Raw genomic sequence first — 23715 nt, 5'->3', positions numbered from 1 at the left:
TGCTCAGGAAGCCAGACTTTTCTGGTGAAACCACGATCATGATACCGCCATTTGGCGGGAAATAGAGGCCATAATGTTTTCTTTACACAGAGATGGAAGCGGCACTTGGTATTTTGGAGCAGTTTTTGAAGCAGGAAAATCGCAGTTCAGAGCTAACTCACGGGGGTTTTACGTGCCTAAAGCACGATCTGATTATGAGGCATGCCACAGTGGGAGACTCCGGAAATTTGGACCACCTGTGGTTCTTTAACATGCACCTGAATCTAAGTAAACAGGTGTTTTCGCATTTTGCTCCGATCGAAATGCAGCCGCCGTGGCTGGTATTCGATCTCGCGACCTCGTGCTTAGCAGCCCAACATCGGGGCCACTAAGAAACCGCGGCGGGTATCGTTCGGAGCTGAAATGCATGCTTTTTGAGAAGAAAATTTGCTGTTTGGAGCAAGGAAACATTGCTTTGGAGCAGTAACTTAATTTCTTTGGTGCAAAAAGAAAGTTCAGCATGCAGTTAGCAGAAAATGATGCTATACTTCGTGCTATATGAGCACGAAGGTGAGCTTTGTGGTTCTTCTTTTTTCTTTTTTGGTGCTGCAAGGAACCAAGCAAGCTGCTTTGCTCTTATTAAGACCTTAAATGGCAGCTGGAGAACACTACCGCGTTAAAAGGTCTTTGTGTTTGAGTTTTCACGCAACAGAATTATGTTTTCCCTTATATTCAAATTGCAATCCCACATTATCATGTCTGTAGGTTGTGTGCAAGTCGTGCTTAACAAGTTTTATGACACAATTTACGCTGAGAAATGCAATGAGTTCAGTAACACGTATGTGGCACGCGGAGGGCCTGCGTGGATTGGGATGCGCGGTTTGAAATGATTTTCTCGGCCAAAGATGCCAGCGGCAGCGCCATCACCGGATTTTCTGTGACACGAGGCCATTAACACTATCGTGTTAAAATAAATGAAAAAACATGTATTTCAGCCAACTAGACGAAGTAGTGGTGCTATTGCAGTTTGCCCACAGCTGATCAATTTTTTGCACCCGCTCCAATTATTCCGATTTCCCCACAGCATTTCTGTGTTCTCCACAGATACCGGTGGATCCAGAAAGCGAGGGGGGTCCTGGACCCTAAATTATGCTCATGTACTTCAGCGCCAACAAAGTTGAACACATTTTTTTCTTAATTCTTTTATTTTTTTCAGCTAGAATAATCAGAGAAGGTGAGTTCCGGGGCAGATGTGACATAATACATGCAACAAGCGACAATTTGGTGCAGCATTTAGAAGCACTTCCTTCACAGCACAGTTTGGCACAATTGGCATAGCACTACCATCATTGTTCATAGCACATAAAGAAAATGTTGTGTTTATTGTTTACCTGAACAACTTAGATTTTTCATCTGCAGAACTGATATTTAAAACTGTTTTTCATTGACCAAAAACAACTGCCTAGGGTCCACCTACTAGCACACCACGCTTTCCCTTCACATATGCTTCTTGATTGGCACCTCAAGAAGAAAACATGGCACAGACAAAGAGATATCAGTAAACTGGTCCCCTATGCTAAACGGAAAGGTGCTACAAACACGTGTGTGAATACTTGAGAAACTTTTCAATAACAAATAATAATAATCAAATCAAAGTTTCAATAATCAAATAGTAATTATTCGAAAATTTAAATAATTTTCTAATAGCTTTTTTTTAACTTAACATCATTGTGTGCATTAAAACATGAAATTGAAGCAAAAATGCAATGACTTTCATGCCATCCAGAGCGAACATAACATACTAAATCATGCTAAGTTGCTCATGAAGCCAACTTTTCCAGCAAAATCATGATCAATCACACAAAAAAATATTTTTTAAACATGGCATTCAGCAGTGGATATTGTTTTGTACTATTTACAGATGCAGCACCTATGTCTTCTCATCAGATGAAGCCTGAATATGTTTTATTGCAAAATACTTGATACAATAAAGGCACCATCTGTGCAACGATTCATACTAGAGAAAAAGTTTTTTTGTGCTCTGTCACCACTGCAGATAATATGCATTTGCATTTCTGGTTTGGTCATGAATGCACACACAAATGTTAACTGGCCCACAAGGTTACCCTTATAAACTTTATAAGTATGATAATGCATGACTGCGTATGCTTCCAGGTGCGTTGAGTTTACAAACAAACTGCCTAGCTATTCCTAAAGCTCCCTTTGTACTTATAATAAAGTATGTTTTATAATGTGCATTGTAATGGCAAACTTTCAAATGTTGTGGATACCAGGATGTAAAACGTGCTTGATATAATGCTGAGAAGGGTATACATTCTTTGCAAACTATTAGAAAAACATTTTATAATTGAATCAATTCATTTCTAGCACTATTCGATTCATGTTCGATTTGGTCTCAAACATTACTGTTTGCCCACCCCTATTGTCTTTCCTCTGTATCCCACTTAAAAGCACTTTTTATTTGATTCCACCATTTTATACGAACCTGGAACACAAGTGAGCACATCCTGCAACCAAATGCCTCGACCTCTGGGTGCATGCTTTGTAGGTGCCGAGTGAGTACCAGGTCGGAAGATGTGATGAAGCTGGGGCAATGGGAGCAGCGAAGTTCAACTTCAGGGAAACGGCTTAGCATTGTGACTGTCCCATCTTCATGCTTGCTAGCCACATGCATGTTATAAGCGGAACGTCGCTCGAACATGTGCAGGCAGTACTCGCATGTGTACACACAAAGGCAGACAGTGTGCATGCGACGCACATGTAGGGAAAGCGCCGTAGATGTATCAAAACCCACGTCGCAATGTGAGCACACATGCTTGCGGCCTAGGTGCTTCGCCTTGTAATGGAAACGCAGTGCCCAACGGCTGGAGAAAGCCTTAATGCATGCTGGACACTTGAAGGACTTGAGGATGCTGTCTGCCGGGTGAAGGTGGCTCCACACATGGCGCTGACAACGTGGCCGCGTTGGAAAGCTCTTGTTGCAGACGGCGCAAACAAATTCGTCCACTTCGTAGTCACTCAATGGCTTGCGAATGGAGGCTGCATGATGGTGTTTACACAACATAAGTTCAACATAGGACCTCAGCAGTAGGAGCAGCTTCATCTAGGTAGATGGTTCATGTTTGGCATAAAAAAACTTCCGAACAGAAAAAAAATTGAAACATGAAGGAACATACTGGGCACATACAGGCAGTGTGTGCACTAGTATACCATTTCTTTTTTTTTTTCCAGTTTGAACAGACTCTTTAAAAATCACTTGGAGCATATAGTCCAATTCAGCCTGTTCAAGTTGATCACCTCAAGGGGCATACATTACTTCACGACAAATTGCATCTCCAAATAGGCAATGAAAATTGACTAATTACCTTTTTAATTATTCACTTTTAGGCATATGGAATTGCAAAATTCAAGCTGAGCAGTAGTGAAGTCATGTCTGCTTACCAAAAATTTTAAGATTAGCACTACTTCGAGCTAATGAATCCTTAAGATCTGGTAAAGAAATGCATTGGTACTCTAGATCGTCCTGAACTGCAAGAGGGAAACTTGTGGGAAACTGCTAACTGAATCAGCGATGTATTTCATAGCCTGCTTTAAGGACGGGAATCTCGACAGTGGTGCTAGCCTGAGAATTTCTGCTAAGCAAACATGACTTCCATGCCCTTCAGCTTTGATAATGCATTTGCGATATGTTCCCTAAGCGCTAAATCAAATAATTAGAAAGTTAATCAGTGATTTTTTTTAACTAGGTACCTGTACACTGTGACTTCTCATACAGATAATTTTTGCCTCTTCGAAAAAGTCACTTGAAAAGGTAGAGCAGCGGTATCTGTCACAGGTGATTTAAAATACATCTGTTCCAAGTAAAAATATCCCCAATAAATTAGTAATATAGTCTTCTATGCTTGTATTTTGCAATACTAGAAAATTCCTACATCTCAGAGTCAAGTATTACCGAGGACACTAAAAATAAGATTTTAGAAATGAGACTTTGTCACTGTTCTGGCATATCAGATAGTGGCAGCAGTTTCAGAGGGCCACAAAACTTTACGCTCAGTGCAAAGCATGCTTATATCTTATCAAATGGCTCAATACATAAAGTGCAATTCAATAATGCACACATTCCTCTGATACCATGTCACAAGAACACATAACATTCTAGAAGACCTGCAACATGTTTTTGTGCTTGGTAAATAAACTTGCTTAGTCGCCAGACAATGCCATCACAAACATCTCAGCCCAATATTAGTCCTGTTTAAAGAGGAAAACAACCGCAACTTCGGACAGGACATAAGACGAAGGAGTGAACAGGGTGAGCGGTTACTAGCAACTCTACCGGCAGCTCAATGCTGGCAGCATTGCGCTTACAACACTTTTGTTCAAGACACCTCCCGTTTCCTTCAACTTCATGAAATCCCTGCCATTTTTCATGCATACTGATATATAACGATAAACATAACAGACCATTTGCCATTCTGTTTCTTTAACATCATGGCTAAGTACTAGTAGTAGTGCCTCTGGCAGAACCAAATGCAGAGGAAATTCATCAATGGTGAGGCAGTGGCACCGCACGATTGCACAGAAAAATACAGAAAAAAAATTAATTCGGAAGAATTATGCACCAAAACCACGATCCGATTAATGAGGCATGTTGCAGAGGGGGACCTCCTGACCACCTGGGATGTTTTACCATGCACCCAATGCACGGTGCAAGAGCATTGTTACATTCCACCCTCAACAAAATGCAGCCACCGGAATGGAACCGGAATGTGGCCACCGCAGCCAGGATTGCACCTACGACCTCGAGCTGAGTAGCGCAATGCCATAGCCACTGGGCTACTACAGTGGGTGCACAGAACTATATGACATTACCAATGCTACAGCGGACACATCTGCCTGAAGTCCTTTACCACAGGGCAAATACCTCGTATTAAATCACTATTACAATGACCTGTCATGTCCTGTTCTCCTTCTAGTCTTTGTTAATTTAACTGTACATGCAGACGTCTTTATAACATCTCATTAGTGTGCTATATGTCCCCTGTTACAATACCAGAGCTGCAAATCTTGAAATTAAAAAAAAAATTGTGTATTAGAAGCCTAAAATTTGGTGAAGAATACTAAAGATTGTTCGACTACTCAATACACTGTCTATTAAAAATTTTCAGACTTTGCTTTGTAAGGATGCTATGAACAGGTGCCCTGCTATAAAGTGTCAGCAAGAGTGATAAGAATGATAGACAAATAGCAATGTCTATGGTTTATTAATGAAATATTCATGTAATGGCAGTGGAAGATTTGGTTAATATTGTACATTGGTTCTATAAGCTTGTGTTTCTGCTGCACGGATAGATCTGTATAATCGACGGGTCTGAAAAATCAGGCTATGAAAAATGGCTCAGTAACTGTATTTGTATCTTTCTTAAAATCTGTTTTGCCCTAAGCTAGATGCAAACAAAACCTGTAAAATATCTGGCGTCACTATGACAATCAAAGAAGAGCTCTAAAAATCGGGCCTTTTAAGAAAAAATGCCAAACGCTAGTGGGCATGCAGCGCTATAGTCTCTCAGATCAGGGGGCCTGAGAAGAGTTCATGCCAATACCAACACACAATAGAATGATTGGTAGAACACGATGCACATTTTTCCATGTGCCTAAAGCTTTCAGTGCAGTAGTAATGATAAAAGGAAGGGGAAGGCCGCGAGGACGAGGGTGCATCAGCATTTGAACGCTGATAACGCTGTTAACACCAGGCACATTCAAGGTTTTTGTTGGAAATATTCGTGAGGTGATGCTGCAGCTACCAGACAGACTTCAGACTTTTCATAAAAGGTGTTGCACAGCCTCTTTAATGAACTTGTGTTCTCACAACTGCAACTACAAGGGGCTAGTTTTCTTAATGTGTGAAATCACAAACAATTGACAAATCATTTTTACACTTAAACCTAGGCACAGGCCACACTGTGCTTGCTGATGCACACACTTATGAACAACACCATTCTTGACAAATGCCTTAATTAGTCAATAAGAGCAGCAAGAAGTGGGTTCACAGGTGTGTCCTACAGTTCTTTTATGGAAGTCGTAATACTGGGCTTTCTATTTCTTGTTTTTATGTCTTTTCAAGTGAGAAATATCTGCAGCAAGAATTTGGGAAAAACGGGGTTCTTTAATGGCAAGGCCTCACTCTAAAATGGCTATGTTCTACTTTTAAATGTAAATTTCAACTAAAGTACTGTTGCTCCTATTAGGCTGAACCCATTCCTACTGAACAGAGATAAAACCCAACACCCCTGCTTTTCTTGCGTTTCACCAGCATGCAAAGATCGGGGATGGGCACTATCGAAGATACATTGCTAGTAGCATTACAAAATGAAGTTTAGTATCTTCTATCCCTAGTTGTCATCACAGAGAAGAACAGAGAGGAACGCTGACTCCGCTTGTCTGGAAGAGACAGATCCTGAAACGCCTGTTTCCGGTTCACATCACAGTTGACAGACAACGCTACGCATGGCAGAAAAATGTGGAGCGAGGAGGTTGCTCCAATCAACCGATAGAATGGGCGTGTGGCTGCGCCAACCTTGGGTCTCTCTGCCGTTGCTATAGCAATGGCACACGGCCGTGCTTGGCCATGCTCCCACACCTCCTTGTGCATTCGCTGAGTCGTCTGCTCAGTGCATGCCCCGACACCAGCATATAGATGTCACGGTTCGCGGAGAGACGTTAGAAAATGAAACATGTCATTTAATTTGATTTACTTGCATTACACCCTACAGGCTTCATGCCCAGGCCTTAAGGGATGATGATGATGATTGGAGTTTATTGGCGCAAAGGCCAGTAGTGGCCAAAGAGCGTCAACCTTATTAAGGGCGGGTACATGGAAATGTGCTAACCACAGGAACAAAAAAAAATAATAATAAACGAAATATGAAGACTATGAGTGAAAAAGAAAACGAGAAGATGGGGGAGGGGAGATATAATGGTAGCCTGTGCAGTCTCAAGCTTGTTTTCCCTGTCAGAAGACAGTGAAAACAAGCTTTTAGGGCAAGGGTGCCTTTTATTGCGAATTCTATCTGAGTGTCATTCAAGTAGACAGACGCTTCGTTTGCTTTTCTTACTATGCTTTTCGTATAACCTAGTTCTATCCATATATTGTGGCGGTTCCATCCTTGACTCTTTTTGGATCCACAAATTGTTGCGGCAAAAGTGAACTTCGACTTGCACTCATAGAGTTCGCGCTGTCATTTCATGCTGTGGTGCTGCTTGTACAGCTTTCTTCAGCAAAATCACCATTACGCATACTCAAACCATTCTCTTCGCTGAACAGATCCCTGTAGCCTCCAGTCTACAAATTGTGGGGATAATCTTCTTGAAGGCATGGCTTAGAGTTCCCATTCTGGCATGTGCCCGAATATGGGAACAAATGTAGAGTGTGTGCAGTTGTAGGCAAATTGTTGGCCTTCAGCCTTTCCACATCAGCATCTTTGGTTGCTCCTGGCATTCAGCATCAGTGACATGTCATCATCATCATCATCATCATCATCAGCCTGGTTACGCCCACTGCTGGGCAAAGGCCTCTCCCATACTTCTCCAACTACCCCGGTCATGTACCAATTGTGGCCATGTTGTCCATGCAAACTTCTTAATCTCATCCACCCACCTAACTTTCTGCCGCCCCCTGCTACGTTTCCCTTCCCTTGGAATCCAGTCCGTAACCCTTAATGACCATCGGCTATCTTCTCGCCTCATTACATGTCCTGCCCATGCCCCCCCCCCCCCCATTTCTTTTTCTTGATTTCAACTAAGATGTCATTAACTCGCGTTTGTTCCCTCACCCAATCTGCTCTTTTCTTATCCCTTAACGTTACACCCAACATTCTTCTTTCCATAGGTCGTTGCGTCGTCCTCAATTTAAGTAGAACCCTTTTTGTAAGCCTCCAGGTTCCTGCCCCGTACGTGAGTACTGGTAAGACACAGCTGCTATACACTTCTCTCTTGAGAGATAATGGCAACCTGCAGTTCATGATCTGAGAATGCCTGCCAAACACACCCCAGCCCATTCTTATTCTTCTGATTATCTCAGTCTCATGATCCGGATCCGCGGTCACTACCTTCCCTAAGTAGATGTATTCCCTTACCACTTCCAGTGCCTTGCTACCTATCGTAAACTGATGTTCTCTTCCGAGACTGTTAAACATTACTTTAGTTTTCTGCAGATTAATTTTTAGACCCACCCTTCTACTTTGCCTCTCCAGGTCAGTGAGCATGCATTGCAGTTGGTCCCCTCAGTTACTAAGCAAGGCAATATCATCAGCGAATCGCAAGTTACTTAGGTATTCTACATCAACTTTTATCCCCAATTGTTCCTAATCCAGGTCTCTGAATAAGTCCTGTAAACATGCTGTGAATAGCATTGGAGAAATCGTATCTTCCTGCCTGACGCCTTTCCTTATTGGGATTTTGTTGCTTTCTTTATGTAGGACTACGGTGGCTATGGAGCCGCTATAGATATCTTTCAGTATTTTTACATACGGCTCGTCTACACCCTGATTCCGTAATGCCTCCATTACTGCTGAGGTTTCGACTGAATCAAACGCTTTCTCGTACTCAATGAAAGCTATATATAAGGGTTGGTTATATCCCGCACATTTCTCTATCGCCTGATTGATAGTGTGAATATGGTCTATTGTTGAGTAGCCTTTACGGAATCCTGCCTGGTCCTTTGGTTGACATAAGTCTAAGGTGTTCCTGATTCTATTTGCGATTACCTTAGTAAATACTTTGTAGACAACGGACAGTAAACTGATCGGTCTATAATTTTTCATGTTTTTGGCGTCCCCTTTCTTATGCATTAGGATTATGTTAGCGTTCTTCCAAGATTCCGGTATGCTCAAGGTCATGAGGCATTGCGTATACAGGGTGGCCAGTTTTTCTAGAACAATCTGCCCACCATCCTTGAACAAATCTGCTGTTACCTGATCCTCCCCAGCTGCCTTCCCCCGTTGCATAGCTCCCAAGGCTGTCTTTACTTCTTCCAGCTTTACTGGTGGGATTTCAAATTCCTCTAGACTATTCTCTCTCACATTATCGTCGTGGGTGCCACTGGTACTGTATAAATCTCTATAGAACTCCTCAGCCACTTGAACTATCTCATCCATATTAGTAATAATATTGCTACGGCATAATATGTGCAATCACGAAAGGCGAGCAGTGTGAAGACGACGACGACGACGATTAGAAGCTAGCGCGGGCTGTTGCCTCTTTGCCAAGCGAAGCGTATTGCCTTGTAAATATACTTGTAAATAGCTTTTCGTCGGTGTCTTCCTATGTAACGTATCTGGTGGAGGTGGACGTTCCCTGTACCTCTTCACGGAGCTTCACAGTGGACAGTACGTCGAGCCTTCCTTCATGGCTCCCGGCGACAACAACCCGACTCCGCCAGCTCCGACACCTGCTGCCACTTCGACGACCTACATCACTCTCCCCGCTCCCCGTGATCCTGACGTATTCTCAGGCAAAGATGGGGAAGACGTCGATGACTGGATCAGCCTGTATGAACACGTCAGCCGCAATAACCGGTGGGACCCTACTATTATGCTCGCCAACGTAGTCTTTTACCTCAGTGGCACACCTAGAGTTTGGTATCACACGCACGAAGATGAGCTCACCAGTTGGGATTCACTTAAGACACAGCTTCGAGACTTGTTCGGCAACCCCTACGGTCACCAACTTGCCGCGCAGATGGCGCTTTCCGGCCGTGTGCAGACGTCAACCGAGGCTTATGTCACGTACATTCAGGACGTCTTGGCTCTGTGCCGCAAAGTTGACACCCACATGACTGAGTCAGACAAGGTTTCCCACATCCTCAAAGGCATTGCCGATGACGCCTTCAACGTGCTCGTTTGCAACAACGTAGCGACGGTGGATGCTGTTATAAAAGAGTGCCGCCGCCTGGAACTCGCCAAAAGCCGACGTATTGACCAGAAGTTTGCCCGTCTGCCCAACACCCCAGCGACATCTTCCTGTGCCGACGCTCCTCGTCCCAACAACACTGCCGATGTTACCAGGATCGTCCGGCGTGAGATCGAGGCCGCCTATCCGGCTGCCTTCGACTCCAGTCCCACCAACACATCTGCAGTCACGGTCTCACTGATCCAGGCAGTTGTCCGCCAGGAGTTCGAAAACATGGGTCTTCACACCATCTGCTAGGCCCATCGCCCAGATACCTGCCCGGCTTCTTCCATTCCGCCCCGTCCCGCATCTTCTTACCCACCACGTTTCCGCAACCCATCTGAATGGCGCACTGCTGACGACAAGCCCATTTGTTTCTACTGCCATCGAATCGGGCACATTTCTCGGCACTGTCGCAGTCGCTGGAGTTCCCCGATCCGGTCTACTTATACTGCCTACTCTCGCTCCCCAGCTGGCCCTTCTCGTCTCTATGCCGCACGCTCCAATAATGCCGCCACTGATTCTCCTGCAACGAACCGCCCCTATTCTCGTACGCCTTCGCCCCAACGACGACAATCTCGCTCTCCCCAGCCCCGTCGCTCCTATTCGCTGACTCCTTTCGGACGCCGCTCCCAGCCGGAAAACTAGACGATGCAGCGCCTCGAGGTGACGCTGCATTGCTCCCTACGCCGCCAAATCCTCTACTGACGTTGCCCACTCATCTGAACCTTCTTGACGTGCAAGTCGACGGTGTTTCAGTGTCTGCACTCATAGACACTGGGGCGCATTTGTCCGTAATGAGCGCTGACCTTCGTAACCGGCTCAAGTAAATTATCACGCCCGCCACGACGCCTGTTGTCCGTGTCGCCGATGGCGCAACAGCCTCCGTAATTGGTATGTGTACCGCCCGCGTCTCCTTCGCCGATCGCTCAACAATCGTGCTATTCACAGTCATCGCCCACTGTCCCCACGACATCATCCTCGGCTTAGACTTCCTCTCCGCACATTCTGCTCTCATCGATTGTTCCGCCAGTACTCTCCGCCTTGACCTGCCTGTTCTGGATCCTGCTGAACCACACCCCAGTCGCCTCAGTTCCGCCGACTTCGTTCGCTTGCCACCTTCGGCACTGACCTACGTTGACCTAGTGTCTTCCCCACCAGTCCCCGACGGTCACTACATCGCGGCTCCTATGCAACACGTCCTCCTTACACACAGGATCACAGTAGCTCATACGGTTTTGTCTATTACGGCGCATTGCGTCTGCCTGCCAGTGGTCAACTTTGACTTGACGACACAAGTGCTGCCACGTGGGATGTCTCTGGCCCACCTTTGCTTTTGTCACACCCGACGGTCTTTATCAATTCAAAGTGATGCCGTTCGGTCTATGTAACGCCCCTGCCACTTTTGAACGCATGATGGACTCCCTTCTTCACGGATTCAAATGGTCCACGTGCCTGTGCTACCTGGACGACGTTATCGTATTCTCCCCAACGTTCGCTACGCACCTCGAGCGCCTCTCAGCAGTCCTGGACGTTTTTCGTCGAGCCGGTCTGCAACTCAACGCATCCAAGTGCCAATTCGGCCGTCGCCAGATTACCGTCCTTGGACATCTCGTTGACGCGAACGGAGTGCAACCGGACCCAGGCAAGATCCATGCTGTTGAGCACTTCCCTGTTCCGAAGTGTGTCAAGGATGTGCGCAGCTTCATCGGCCTTTGTTCGTACTTCCGCCGTTTCGTGAGAAATTTCGCCGCCATAGCACGACCACTAACCAAGCTTTTGAAAAAAGACGCACCTTTCCAGTGGGGTGATAACGAGGCCTCTGCATTCTCACATCTAATCGACATTCTCACAACGCCTCCCGTTCTGGCCCATTTCGATCCTTCTGCGCCTACCGAAGTCCGTACTGATGCCAGCGGTCACGGAATTGGCGCGGTACTGGCACATCGCCAGCGTGGCCACGACCGGGTTATCGCTTACGCCAGCAGGCTCCTCTCACCCGCGGAGCGCAACTATTCCATCACTGAGCATGAGTGTCTGGCCCTAGTTTGGGCGGTTGCGAAATTCCGCCCATACTTATATGGCCGATCCTTTTCCGTTGTCACAGACCATCACGCGCTTTGCTGGTTATGCTCACTGAAAGATCCTACAGGAAGACTTGGTCGCTGGGCCTTACGCCTCCAAGAATATTCGTATACTGTCACCTATAAATCTGGCCGACTACACAAGGACGCTGACTGCCTGTCTCGCTACCCGGTCGACGAGCCTGACAACACCGACAGTAGTAGCGCCAACGGCATTTTCTCTCTGTCTGCCTTCGCTAACATCGCCGATGAGCAGTACCGGGACCTATCGCTGCGAGCACTTATCGAGCGTCTGCGCTCTACACCTACCGACGCATCCGTTCGCCGATATGTCCTCCAGGGCGGCATTATGTATCGAAGGAACTTCCTCCCTGACGGCTCTGACCTTCTTCTTGTCGTGCCAAAACAGCTATGACAGACTGTGCTCTTTGAGATGCATGACGCACCCACTGCAGGACATCTTGGGGTAACCCGCACGTACGACCGCGTCCGCCACCGCTTCTATTGGCCTGGTCTCGCTCGCTCCGTTCGACGCTATGTTGCTGCCCGTGATCCCTGCCAGCATCGGAAAACACCTCAGGTGCTACCTGCCAGCATCTCCAGCCGATCACCGTCCCTGTGGAACCTTCTTTCGTGTTGGATGAGACCTGCTCGGTCCCTTTCCCACGTCATCCTCTGGGAACAAATGGGTAGCCGTCGCGACTGATTACGCCACCCGATACGCTATCAGTCGGGCTCTCCCTACCAGTTGCGCCACTGACGTCGCGGACTTTCTCTTGCGTGACATTATCTTGCTTCATGGCGCCCCGCGACAGCTCCTTACTGACCGTGGTCGAAACTTTCTCTCGAAAGTTATCGCTGACATTGTGCGTTCCTGCTCCATTCAACACAAACTGACTACCTCATACCATCCTCAACCCAATGGCCTGACAGAGCGGTTAAACCGTACTCTTACTGATATTCTGGCCAAGTACGTTTCCAAGGACCACCACGACTGGGACATTGCCCTTCCTTACGTAACATTTGCGTACAATTCTTCCCGGCACGACACCGCTGGATTTTCTCCCTTTTATCTACTGTACGGTCGCGAACCTACCTTGCCCTTAGACACGGCACTTCCTCCTGCTGCGGTCTCAACAAGCGAGTATGCGCGCGACGCCATCGCCCTCGCCGACCATGCACGCCAGCTTGCCCGTGCTCGACCGACGGCCTCACAAACCACTCAGCAGTGCCAGTACAACGCCCGCCATCGTGACGTACAGTTTTCGCCTGGTGCGCTCGTGCTCCTGTGGTCGCCCACTCGTCACATCGGACTTTCAGAGAAGCTCCTTTTGCGATACACAGGGCCCTACCGCGTGCTGCGCCAGGTGACGCCTGTGACTTACGAAATTGCTCCTGTGGGTTCAACCTCGTCTTCTCCTCTGGCATCTAGTGATGTCGTACACGTCAGTAGGCTCAAGGCCTACTACACTGCTTCCGAGTCCGATCTTTAGTCGGTCTGGGACGGCGCTTTTGCCACCGGGGGTAGTGCTACGGCACAATATGTGCGATCACGAAAGGTGAGCAGTGTGAAGACGACGACGACGATTAGAAGCTAGCGCGGGCTGTTGCCTCTTGGTCAAGCAAAGCGTATTGCCTTGTAAATATACTTGTAAATAGCTTTTCGTCGGTGTCTTCCTACGTAACAATATTGCCGGCTTTGTCTCTTATCGCATACATCTCATTCTTGCCTACTCCTAGTTTCTTCTTCGCGGCCTTTAGGCTTCCTCCGTTCCTGAGAGCATGTTCAATTCTATCCATATTATACTTCCTTATGTCAGTTGTCTTACGCTTGTTGGTTAACTTGAAAAGTTCTGCGAGTTCTATTCTAGTTGTAGGGTTAGAGGCTCTCATACATTGGCATTTCTTGATCAGATCTTTCGTCTCCTGCAATAGCTTAATTGTATCCTGTCTAACGGCGTTACCACCAACTTCTATTGCACATTCTTTAATGATAGCCATAACATTGTCGTTCATTGGTTCAACACCATTTTCCTCTTCCCGAGTTAAAGCCGAATACCTGTTCTGTAGCTTGATCCGTAATTGCTCTATTTTCCCTCTTACCGCTAACTCAATGATCGGCTTCTTATGTACTAGTTTCTCCCGTTCCCTCCTCAAGTCGAGGCTAATTCGAGTTCTTACCATCTATGCGCACCTTGCCGGGCACGTCCACATCTTGTATGATGCCAGGGTTAACGCAGAGTATAAAGTCTATTTCATTTCTAGTCTCGCCATTCGGGCTCCTCCACGTCAACTTTCGGCTATCCCGCTTGCGGAAGAAGGTATTCATTATCCGCATATTATTCTGTTCTGCAAACTCTACTAGTAACTCACCCCTGCTATTCCTAGAGCCTATGCCATATTCCCCCCCTGACTTGTCTCCAGCCTGCTTCTTGCCTACCCTGGCATTAAAGTCGCCCATCAGTACAGTGTATTTTGTTTTGACTTTACCCATCACCGATTCCACGTCTTCATAAAAGCTTTCGACTTCCTGGTCATCACGAGTGTGGATGTAGGGGCGTAGACATGTGCCTGGCTTCTACTGACAATCCTAGAAATGACTCTTTTTCAAAGTCGATCAAGGCACTTTTTTTTTCTCTAATAGGACATTCCCTTTATGCTCACAGCAGTACTTAGCAAAAATCAGGTGCTACTCGAAATTTCATACATATTTTGTCTTTTGCTTTAAATAGTCACTTTCAGAAATTTTCTGTCGCCATTGCTGCAGCAGCTGCAGATCAGATAATGCTGTGAAGATAAAAAACTCCCGTCCTTTGCCATATCCAGATTTATAGTGGGGCACAAAACACTAAATCAATTACTGTTCTGGTCTTCCAACTTATCAAGCACGAGTACCAACATGCCTTATTCCATCGGGCATCATTAAACATAATCACACATAATATACAAAGTGCCAAACACAAAAAGTATGTAGCACATAACCTTCACTTCTGCGCAGATGTTCGGATGTGAAAAGCATGTACTTCTCCTATGCCTTTGGTACAACTTAATTTTTTGTGTGCTTTCTCTAGGGACAAGTACAAATGCTTTGCATACGTGCACAAAAGGCATGGACATGTGTTCATTTGCATTTTTTATTATTTGTGCACATATAATTTTGTGTTTGATTGCTGTTGAATCAAGATGCCGAGGGCCCGAGTTTCTAGCAGATGACAAGTTCGTCGTGCGCCATCCCAGCAGCTCCGCGCTGCTGCCACCGCCATTCTCCAAAAGCAAGCTGTGGAAATGGTTTCCACGCACCTTAGCAGATGGCGCTGCTCGAGGAGAGTAGTCTGCGCTCGGAAGGAGAGGAGAAAGCATGTGCTAACACTAGGAAGTGGAGGAAGAAAACAAAGAGCCAACAAGAAGCCCAGCATCAACGTTTCACGATTTTTCCAGAGCAAATCTGCTGCTTGGCGGCGGAGTTGGTACTCCTGTTTATCTTATTCTGTAATCCTCATGAAGCACATCAGTAGTTTTTAGTATCCAGAATGTGCTTTGAAAGTGTTTTGTACATCAAGGATCAATGCAGAAATATGTATTGATTAATTTCTTTCAAATGCAGCGGCAAGCACAATAGAATAAAAACCTGACACATGTGCCCTAGAGCTTCACAGCTGCATACATTTAGGGGGGAAAAAAAGCAATTGGTTCTACACATAACCTGATACAGACTTATATTTACAAGAACGAGTGCACTTTTTTTTTAAGAAGTGCCCCAGGCTTATTTGTTATGGAAGCAGTCAGGTTCAACACTACACTCTATTCATACACTCTCAGACACCCCCCCCCCCCTTTCTTTTTACAACCACGCAAGAAATAATGAGATAATGCCCCACTTTATTCTTACAATGTCAGGGCTGACACTTTTTTTTGAATTCATGGATGACAGCCATTCTGTTCTGATGGACTGAATTTTTTGCACGCTATGTTGAGGCATGTGTGGGGTCATATAATGCAAAAGAGGGGCACACTGATTTGACAGTATTGCACCCATGACTCACACTGCTGCCAGATAATGATCAGTCGCGACCAGATGGTAGGTAAATGCCTATCTGTTCCCGCACATCAGGGCCCCTTCTTTTGGTGTATGTGCACGAGTTATGGGTTAATAAGTGGTTTATTACTCACTTTATTGTGCCTATAGATGCCTATTTTTGCTTTTAGTACCTGAAAACACCTTTAGGAGGTGCCATTTTTGTTTCAAACGCACATTCGAATACTTCATTTCAAGAGATGTGGCAGCATTGAAAGACACTTGCCAGCGGCAACACATCTGGCAATGTGACTCGGCAAATAAACACTAGTGTTGTCAACACTTGTCGAGCTTTTGCAGGCACTGCAAGAAAAAAAAAAGAAAAAATCACCAAAAGTCTCCTCCTTCAGCAACGGACACACAACTCTGCGTTATGCTGTAGGCGAGGATTTGAGAGAGAAATGGCACAGCGTTCTGAGAAAGATGTAGAGCAGACTTTAGCTCATAAAGACTGCAGACTGCACAGTGCATGCGTTAGGCAGAAGTCTGAGAGGTCTGCTGGAAGTACTGTTGACAGTAGTCGCACGATCCCTTTATTTTGTGACTGCTCCTTTTGTGGTTGTATGGACATATCAGAGCAGCGACTTTGTAGCAATACCTTTTCCCAATACTAATACCTTTCGGTGCTTTTCACATTCGCGAGTGGTCAAGCAACACTCCACCTTGTGCAGAGCCTTGAATATGATCACTCCCGAATGTTAAAAGTGCTGCAAGGCATTACCCATTGCAAAAGGCACCACTACAAAATACTAGCCCAGATAACAGCGTATCTAAACTCTGTGCAATGGCTAAGCGATAAAATCTGCCTTCCTCGGCTCTTTTTATTTTAAATAAGTGCATGCAAGGAGATACATACTCCTCTGTGATAAAAAGATAAAGCCTTTGCGAAAAATAAGGTCGCAGCGATATCCTAAAAGCGCTTGGGGAGAGTTCTTGTAAACAGTTCTCGAGTTGTGACATAGCTACGCACCATAGCAAAAGTTTATTCTATCTCACGTGTGTGACGGCAGCTATCGAAAAATTTTGTGCAAACTTGCAGTCGGTCTTAAACTAGAAACGTGTTTTGTTTTGTTTTTCCAGCTCGGAGAAATGTTGGAGGTTCTTACAGGCGAGCACTCAAGAATCCCAAAGTGTTTGAAGTTGCCAAACCTACAGAAATACAAAAACACTGGATTCACCTCTGTCGATGTTGATCGCACCTTTTCAGCCTACAAGATTACTCTGTGTGAGAAGAGGCACAACCTAGAACCCCAACACCTAGAGATGATAACCATGTGTTATAACTTTTGCAAAGATTTGTTAAAGTGCACTATTCAACGCTTCTTTTCTAACTGGGAAATTCGTTGGGTTCAATCTATTAGGCATGGAGTTTAGCTCCTCTCATTAACCATTTAGCAGCATTCCTGATGTACATTCCGTTTTTCATGGCTTACCATTGTAAGGACGGAAGTTTAAATATTGTTACATAGGAAGACGCAGACAAAAAGCTATATACAAGTATATTTACAGGGAAATACGCTGCCCTTGGCCAAAAGGCAACAGCCCTCGCTAGCCTCTAATCGTCGTCGTCGTCTTCGCACTGCTCGTCTCTTCGTGATCGCAAATACTGTTCTGTAGTACTATTAAGTATACAATATTTGCTCATTGTATAGGAAAAAAAAATGCAGTAAGACACTTTTACAGCTAATCATAGAATGATCACACTACAGTAAAACTTCACTAATACGTACCCGCTTAATAAGCAATTCCAGCTTAAACATAGTTGCAATGAATCGCCTGCCCTGTTACCATAGAACCTAATGTATTGGCTGACCACTACCCGCCGTGGTTGCTCAGTGGCTATGGTGTTGGGCTGCTGAGCACGAGGTCGCGGGATCGAATCCCGGCCACGGCGCCCGCATTTCGATGGGGGCGAAACGCGAAAACACCCATGTGCTTAGATTTAGGTGCACATTAAAGAATCCCAGGTGGTCGGAATTTCCTGAGTCCTCCATTACGGCATGCCTCATTATCAGAAAGTGGTTTTGGCACGTAAAACCCCATAATTTAATTTTTCATTTATTGGCTGACCGCTTAAGCTGTAGTCACTTAAAGCATACCAAACGGTTAGCACACAGCGGTCACTCCATTTTTCAGCTCTACAAGCGTGGAATCGGCAAAATGTCATGCGCACATTATAGATAGCGACAGACATTGCGGAGCACGGACCTTTCCCGGACTGCAATTGCCACTGATAGTGACATCAAAACATCAGTCATGATGTGTTTCCTACTCCCATAGCTTCTAGTGCTTCCATGTCGTCCTCATGGATGACGACATGGATGATCCCTTCCGTATCCGATGTGGCTAGTGTGTTGACCATCATGAGAGTGTTCGCAGAGAAGTGGAGCATGAACGAGAAACTGGCTCATGGCCTTGCTGAGTTTGAGGATGCCATCGCCGAGGCAAGGGCACCAGGGCGGCAAGTACAAATGAGATTTTTTGCTGCCTGCTCACAAATAAAACTTGTCAGCAAGTGTGTTTCAGTTAAAATTTAAAATGTCGTTTGGTCAGTAAATCTATAGCTGCTCATCTGCCATTATCAGTTAGTTAGTACATCACTTAGTGCATACCTGGATCCATATTCCCCACCATGTATTAACGAGGTTTTACTGTATTAAAGGACGCCGCCTCACGAATCTCCTGCTGCAAAAACATTTCAAATTTTGAAAGGATAAGCAGAGTTTGAGGTAGTTATCCCACTGATACCCGGCTCTCTCTGTCCTTTCATCTCCAATAGCACGCTGGAAGCTACACAGGGGTGATGGCAAGGGAGCAAGGCTCCACCCAAGAGTTGGGCATTTTCATTTTATCTTTTTTTATTTATTTCTTATTATTTTTTGTTTTTATGACACTACTTCTGGTTCAGCTGCATACAACGCTCTCTCAATGCGAGGTGGGCGCTTGGGCTGCTTCGCGTCGGCACTCGCCGGGAACTACACCACCCAGAGACCAATCAGAGTAAGTGGTTGTCAGAGCATCTCGCCAGCAAGAAGGCTTGTTGCAGCACCCCGTGGCAGTTAAGGTATCTGCGCTATGCAGCACACCGGTACGATATCGGAGGCCAAGCGCAGCAAACGCGGCTATGCATAACTGTTATGTGTAGACTGGAGGTGCAAAGATTAATACTTTACCGGTCTTTTTGACATCCCAACCATGTATTTCTCACTTATTTAACTCAAAATTAGCAAGAATAGTATTACTGATAACGTTCTCGCCATCAAGAAATCCACCAATATCTGTTGGGTGCGCTTGCTCCTGCTTGCGATGAAGCTGCTAATGAAATCGCAAAGGAGAGAGCAAGCTATTTTTTACTGTTTTTGGCCTGAGATGGTATAGTCGCTGAAGCATGCAGTGCAATAATATTGGGCTCACATGTTCACACAAGCCTCGTCTACAAATCAGCAATGTTTTTATATGTTCAAAAAGTGTTGGCTGCAGTATGTGAAGTGACAAAAAGCAGCCTCTCATGTGCCAAACAAAGACCTGTGAAGTGATGCCTAGCATATGGTTGTGGCCTTTAAGGGTAAACAGCAACAAAATTTCACTTTGGATGAATCTATTGTCAATGAGTAGCCTATAATATTCAAATAATCCTGATGAAGCTGTAGGGCTGATAATTGCATAATTTTTTTTTATTAGCAGCCTCAAAACCGCACCTAAGCAGACAATGTGTACATCTGGTGGTTAGCGGCTGTGATGCAAGTCCCAGCAGATTGCCTCTGAGATCTTCAACGAGCTGTAAGCAGCCGCGGGCAGCTTCTAAAATCAGAGGTCATGCCATGCAGCCGCACGTTCTAGGTGATGAGCCACTTCGAGCGAGTGGTAATGGCGGCATTCTTCTTTTCTTTTTGGTTTCGGTAGCACAAGCGGCTATTTTTGCAAGCTTTTCGTAATACTTTCACATATTTCAAATGTAAAATTTTGCACGGAGGCTCCTTTATATCTACACTGTCTTAAACTAGGCTTCCTACATAGTCCAAAATTTCATTGCAGCTGACCTTTAAACTTCACAACTGAATGCTAGATCAGTTTCCTTACTATGAAAATGGCCTATGTACATTCAATATATAGAAGAGGTCATGGCTTGTGGCCAATTTACCGTGCATACTATTTCAACCCCTATCGTGCTTAAAATGAGTCCCGATTCAAGTGCCTGTTTTAGCCATCTAAATCACACATTTTTGGTGCCTGAAAATCCGGTCTCTAATGATCAGAAATGGCTAATAATTAGGTAGCCAAGACTGCCACTTTCTGTATTCTTCTAGTGCTTCCCATGATTGAACCCTGGAACAGTGCCCTGCATGTGAATGCTCCATTTCTTCCCTCCCCACAGCCACATTCAGAGGGTGCTAAGTTTCATAAAGAATGAAACTAGAAATCAGATAAAAGATAAAATAATGTACGTTGCTTCACAACATATCGAAACCAAAGCCGTGAAGATATTAAATTATGATTAAATTAACACACTATTACAAGCTGAATAAGTTTGTCTTGAATCTGTTTAATTGAGAGGTGTCCTCCAGATACAAGAGGTATCCAGACACTGCAATAAGTTTTGTCAAACATTTCTGTAGAAAGGGCACTCATAAATCACATACCAACAATGCTTTTCTTTCTTTTTTTCGGCTCATTTAGACTGGCTGCTCTGATTGACATAGCACATTCATGTAACTCATGTAGCTACAAGAAGAGCACAACCCAACAGAGATCAATGAGAAAGATAAGCCCAAACAAAACAAGAATAGAAAGTGGCCCTGTGAAACCTTCTTCAAATCGAAGACCACAAAATTTGAGAGGGATTATGTCATCAGCAAACAATGATGCTGAAGTGGCTAAGGATGGTTATGGCCCACACACCAGCTCTACAGATGCATTTTCAGCATAGACACTTTGTGAACTTGCAACAGGTCACTGCTCTAAATGCAAAATGCATACTTCAGAAGGCACCCATCCCACTTAATAGGATTGCATGGCCACTGCTCAGCTCAGACACAGGCTCATCAAGAACCACCCTCTGTGACTTCCACCTGACCATCTAAATTGTACCACCCAAAGTGACTGCTAGAAAAAGTCAAGGAGGTCCATGAGACCATCTAATGTTTAGCCCTCATACCTCTAAACCTAACACCTCACCCACTCCCTCCATCTATGGATAACTCCAGTCAAGAGTGGCTACCGTAATCATCATGAAATTAATAACATATATCTCCCTCCCTCTCTCCCTTCCAATGCTCACCTAAACAGAATCCAGCTTGAGACTCCCCCCCCCCCCCCCAAGTGCTACTACTACTTTCAACTACAATCAAATCCAATGTTCCAGGGTTCAATATGGTTATGTGAATAGTAATTAAAGTTCTCTAGATGCATTGGGAACTGCTATTGGTACCTTCAAGTTCATTAAACGAACATGCATAAAAAAAGAACAAAAAAAGACGTAGCCTCATACATCAAATTTTCATGCTATCTTCTACATGTGGTGTTCAAAGTCCCTCCTCCCTCCCCCAAGTTTCAGCTACAAAAGTTTTCCCCAGATGCTCTGCATCCAACATATGCATTGCCTCTTTCACAAAAGCATAGTAACCTAGAGACTGATCAGAATATGTAAAAATACACCATAAACTGCATTGAAATCCCTCTCACTAAGGCTAACGGACTAAGAGGAGGTCGAACATAATGAACTTACTAAACACCTTGGCGCTGTGTAATCAGGTGATATGAGAGCCAGTGACAACAGCCGGACATATGCTCATGCCTCATAACTCACCACCCATATACGAACATCCACATAAGCTGCCCTCCATATCCACGCATACTACGTGTGCATGTGACCTTATGACAATCACAGTTTTTGACACTCATAAAAGAGCCTGCTCCAATGTAATAAATTATCTTGAAGTATGAAAGCATGTGCAGTCTGTAACAGAAATGTTTATTTATTGACACATACCCACTAAAAATGTACTTAAGCATATGCAATCAGTGGACTTTAGTCAGGAGAATATGTTATATGTAGAGCCCTTAATTCTTTCCTAAAAAAATTTGAGGGGTAAAAGTATTGCCTCACTTGAAGCACACATTTGCTCAGAGCTCTTCAGAGAAGCTATTACTAAAGCCACAGCACTGACTGGTAGCACTTGCAAAACAGCTCGCATGACTGCCTTGAAGGAATACTCGCACAGCATTTTCAACTTAAGGTGAAAGCCTCAGATGGCTCGTGGGATGAAAAATCCGACATATGGCGTTACGCTGCCTGGCAATATGGCACCAAAATTCATAGGGAGTCGAACCCATGACCTTTGGTGGGAGTCGAACCCACTTGGAGATATGGATGAACCAGCCACATCTCCAAGTTGGATTCTAATTGCCATCATGAATATCGAGTCGAACTCACGACCTTTGGTGGGAGTGGAACCCATTTGGTGATATGGGCAAGCTGGCCATATCTCCAAGTTGGATTCCAACTGACATTGTGAAGGTCGAGAGTCAAACCCTCAACCTTGGTGTGAATCCAACCCATTACCCTTGGCGTTAATTAAGGCAGTTGAACCCATGCCCCAATATGGAGATATAGGCCAACCGGTCTCTCCAAGTTGGATTTCAATTGATATTGTGAAGGTCGAGAGTCAAACCCACTACCTTTAGTGTTAATTAAGGCAAAGTGAATTAAGGCACAGTTAATTAAGATAAAGTTAATTAAGGCACTTGAACCTACGAGCTTAACATAATACTTGTTTCTACGAAGCAGCTTCAATTTCATACACAGGAAGTGGATGCATCATGATACATTGGCTCACTTTGTATGCAATTGATGCAGCTGCCACTAGCAAACAAAGACAGACGAAATGCCCACAGTACTCTTGGTGATTTTGTATAAGCAACACTGCCATACCTAGCCTTATTGCTACATAACATCAGCAAATTTTATTATTTCACATCACCACAATAATGTTGATGATGCTAGGTCCAGCATTTCTGGAAGAAATTTAGTATCAAATTAAAATATCTCGTAGTTCCCAACCTGCATACTTATAAGTGTAACTCTTTTATGCACAAGCAAAGTGTGGTAGAGTTTCTACATGCTCGAACATATGTGCCAGTAGTCCTTTAAGTCAGTAGTGTTCCAGACCTTAAAGCTGACAACATGATTAAAGTATGTTGGCAGAAGAGCGCCAGCATGAAATGTTTGTACTTCTATGGGTGGCAGGAATAGTACAGCGATCACAGCGCATTCAGAACTACCTTCCCATTTCTCTGCACAAAAAAATTAAAACTTTAGAAACGCCACTATTTCATTGTTTTCTGGAAAGTTCTTGGTGAGAAAATGGGTGTAATAGAACTGTTTATATGGTTCAAAAATCTAGTTTTGAAGGAACTTGAAGGATCCTGGTATACACCAGTATTTTTGTGTTATTATTAAAGAATGTGTAGTGACAGTAAGCAGTGCTGCTCGGTGTCAGCCTAATATATACCTAAATACATTTTTGTGGCTAATTCTAAACATAAACACGGCATAGTGTTGAAAAGTGCTATACACGCTATTTGTTCAAACATTGTCACTTGATACATGTG

The 23715-nt window shown here is 44.7% G+C and overlaps 1 protein-coding gene across 2 annotated transcripts in view; it reads right to left on the bottom strand.

Annotated features, from left to right (window-relative positions):
• LOC142583152 (putative zinc finger protein C09F5.3) overlaps positions 1-23715 on the bottom strand; it is a 57273-nt gene that overhangs the window by 32218 nt on the left and 1340 nt on the right. Inside the window, exon 2 of one of the 2 annotated variants that reach the window (XM_075693508.1) lies at positions 2014-3039. The exons of the other annotated variant lie outside the window; for it this stretch is intronic. Coding sequence (XP_075549623.1) covers positions 2420-3039 — 620 coding nt within the window. The 3' untranslated portion in view covers positions 2014-2419. Of the gene's footprint in view, positions 1-2013; positions 3040-23715 lie in introns of those variants that run through there. 2 annotated transcript variants of the gene reach the window in all.

Source organism: Dermacentor variabilis, chromosome 1 (assembly GCF_050947875.1).
Source record: "Dermacentor variabilis isolate Ectoservices chromosome 1, ASM5094787v1, whole genome shotgun sequence".
Classification (NCBI taxonomy): domain Eukaryota; kingdom Metazoa; phylum Arthropoda; class Arachnida; order Ixodida; family Ixodidae; genus Dermacentor; species Dermacentor variabilis.
Note: the sequence above shows the minus strand (reverse complement) of the source record. Positions and strands in the feature narration are given on the sequence as shown.